This window comes from Austrofundulus limnaeus, unplaced genomic scaffold, assembly GCF_001266775.1.
Source record: "Austrofundulus limnaeus strain Quisiro unplaced genomic scaffold, Austrofundulus_limnaeus-1.0 Scaffold1376, whole genome shotgun sequence".
Classification (NCBI taxonomy): domain Eukaryota; kingdom Metazoa; phylum Chordata; class Actinopteri; order Cyprinodontiformes; family Rivulidae; genus Austrofundulus; species Austrofundulus limnaeus.
In genome coordinates this window covers 33,346-36,522 of record NW_013953778.1, presented here as the reverse complement: position 1 = coordinate 36,522, position 3,177 = coordinate 33,346, and the positions used below count along the sequence as shown (strand labels likewise).

The window sequence follows — 3,177 nt, the reverse complement described above, 5'->3', positions numbered from 1 at the left end:
CACACACACACACACACACACACACACACACACACACACACACACACACACACACACACACACACTGAAAAATAAAGCCCTCCTCTGATAAAAGTAGGACTTTCACTTTGTTCTGCATTTTTATTTGATTTTAGTGTCAAATCCTGAGTTTATTCTGTACAAGGGAATGAAAACTCCAAGAATCACAGTTCCCCCCCCACCTAATTAAGTTTTGCATTAACACATTTGAAAGGTATAGTTTGTGGGTTTGTTAATTAAAAATATCTCTAAATGAGGTCATCTGCTACGGAAGTTTTTGCAATCTGCAAAAATGGATGTAAATAAGTTGAATTTGTAGCAGTTTTTGGTGAATAATTTGAACAATGATCATGTTTATTAAAGAAAATTTCTCACAACTGATGCAAATTGAAAAACTGTAGACATAACTTCTGAAAAGGCTACTGTAAATCAACATGTTTATCAAGTGTTTATTAAAAAGTAACAAAAATTAGGTTAAAATGAACAAATTTTGATTTATAATGAGAAATCGGCAGTTATTAAAACATTTTCCATAAAAAAGGACAAAGTAATAAGACTGGGTTGCAAATTTATAAAAAAAACATTCATTGTTTTTATTATTATTATTATTATTATTACAAATAAGCCATCCATCCATCAGTCCAGCTCTTTTCATGCAGGGTCACAGGATAGGTAAAACCATTCCCCACATCATGACACTGCAACCACCATGCTTGCTTGTTGCAGCAGTACTGCTTGGTGCTTTCAGATTCACTTTCTGCGTTAACACAATGCAGGATTACCACCATAATTAACTAGCCTTCACACACACACACACACACACACACACACACACACACACACACACACACACACGCACGCGCACGCACGTACGTCTATAACTCCGTCAGTTTAAAAGCTTTTGAATTAAATTTGGTGAAAAAAAGAAACAAGCCTTCAGTGTCACTGCTTCAACAGCATGGAGCCATCTCCATGTCATCAGTCTGTGTCAGTGTCCTACAGTTTCTTCCTTTATGATTGTCTAAATTGTTAGGTCAAAAACAACCAGGCCCTAATGACAAAACATCCTGATTATTCTTATTTTTTTCTCGTGATGAGAGGCTTTTTTCACCGTGTTCTATACGGGCTAAGATTTATGAAACTTAGCATTTCCGTAGAACTATTTTAAAACTGGGGAGCAGCGAAGATCCAGACGTGGGCGTGGCAAATGGGCTCTCTAGCGCCCCCTAAACATCAGCCCCTCTCATGACTTAAACATACACACGTGAAATTTGGTACACAGGTACATCACTCCAGTACTGACAAAAAAAGTCTCATGGCACAATACTCTATAACCTAAAAGAAGTTGGTTATTTTGAAAAAAATGTCCAATTTTTGGCAAATCTCATGTCACACTAAATCATATATTATCCTCCAATTTATGTGTATTGACTTCAAATTTGGACCAAAGCTTATTGAGAAGATGGTGCACAAAAATGTTAAGTTGTCGGTTAATTTCAGCAGTGTGGGATTGTTTTGAATACGTGCATTTCTACTTGAACTCATTGTTGTGGATAACAGGTGGTGTTCATTTCTTCGAGGAACTCTTTGGCCTTTAATTACAAAATAAACTTGTGTCTCATCGTTTGGTGGGAAATGTTTGGACAAGCTGTTGTTCCTGGTGCTTTTTCCTTGTTCTTAATTACCAATGCTCAAATCAAGTTCTGACTTTTATCTTTCATCCTTTTTCAGGTGACATCGACGTCTCCCACCAGGTTGGAGAGACTGGCTTCTCCGTAGCTGACCTCTGACCCTTCATGGAATAAAAAAGGCCCTTTGGATCAGACCACAATGATTGTCATTTCACCCACAGAGATTTTATGTAACAGGTTCATCTGAAAGACGGTTACTCAACTTGGTGGTTTGAGTTTCACTTTAATGGCCTGAATGTTGTTGGACGACGATGGAATAACATCGGGGTGGAAGCTTTGTTTTACAAAGAACTGATTGCAGAACTTCACGCCAAGAATGGAGCAGGATTTTACACAGTAGAGTCATTCTTCTTCTTTATCCTGGACTCATCACTCCTCACACCCAGTGCTTCTGCTCTGAATGGATCCCCGACTCTCCTGAAGCTCCAGGGACAAGTTTCCCTTCAGCTTCGCCTCCTTCGTATTTCTGCAAACTTGACCAAAAAAACAAACAAACAAACAATAAAGTACTCCAAACATGGCTGCTACAGGAAGGAGGCACATGGTGAGGGATTTCAACCACTTCATCACCTGTTACCTGTGCCGAGGTTACCTGATCAAACCGACCACTGTCACAGAGTGCCTGCACACCTGTGAGTTAAAACACACACTGAGCCTTTATAACATCATCTTTAAGTTAAGGTCTTTTAAGGTAGTTTGGTTTCTTTCATGTTTGGTGAAGTTATAAAAAGTCAGTATCTTATTTAGAGCAGACAGGGTGTGAAGAATTATTATCTATTCAACCACTATCTTTTTAAAAAATGCTATAATTCAGCTGGTTTTACAGATATGAGGCTAAATGCTGGTGTGCTAGAAGCAGGAAGTCGTCGCAAAAACATACCATGAGTGCTGTTGAAAGTTTGTAGTCAACCTTGTCTGTTAGCAAAATACAGTATCTTTTGAACCATTGGACAAGATGCTCGCTATAATAACTGACCTCAGTGACTCAGTCAATTTTGTTTATGTTAAAGGAGACATATCATGCTAAATGCACTTTTTTTGCATTTTTAAACTATTTTTTTGTGCAGTTATAGTTTCTAGGAGTGTAGAAAACATTAATTTATTCTGTTCTGTTACTGCAAAGATATTTTTATATATTTTTATGGGTCATATTTTTCAGTTTGTTCAAAAATCTGCTGTTGCTTATTACGTTTCATTGCTTATTTCGTCACACTATTTTCCTAGGAACTACCATATATGGTCATGTATTTCCTGCCAACTGGATTTCATAGTCCGCCATTTTTTCCCCCGCTGTGTGATTTTGTAGTCCATAGCGTCTTGCCGACTATGCAAGTCCAGAAGTCAAAATGTTTGGTTCTGGGTGTGTAAACCCACATTATTAAGATAATAATAGACATAGACTACCAGCGTCAGAGCAGAGCTTCTTCAAAGTGCCTGGTTAAGTTTCATTTTTCAAGGAAATGGACCC

The 3,177-nt window shown here is 37.9% G+C and overlaps 1 protein-coding gene across 2 annotated transcripts in view; it reads left to right on the top strand.

The window, feature by feature from the left end:
• Positions 1–1,749: 1,749 nt before the first annotated feature.
• The window catches only part of LOC106535177 (polycomb group RING finger protein 5-A), a gene marked incomplete at its 5' end in the record, with an annotated part of 26,126 nt that continues 24,698 nt past the window's right edge, over positions 1,750–3,177 (top strand). For both annotated transcript variants that reach the window (XM_014032117.1, XM_014032116.1), the window contains 1 exon segment: positions 1,750–2,341. In XM_014032117.1, the coding sequence (XP_013887571.1) occupies positions 2,227–2,341 (115 nt within the window).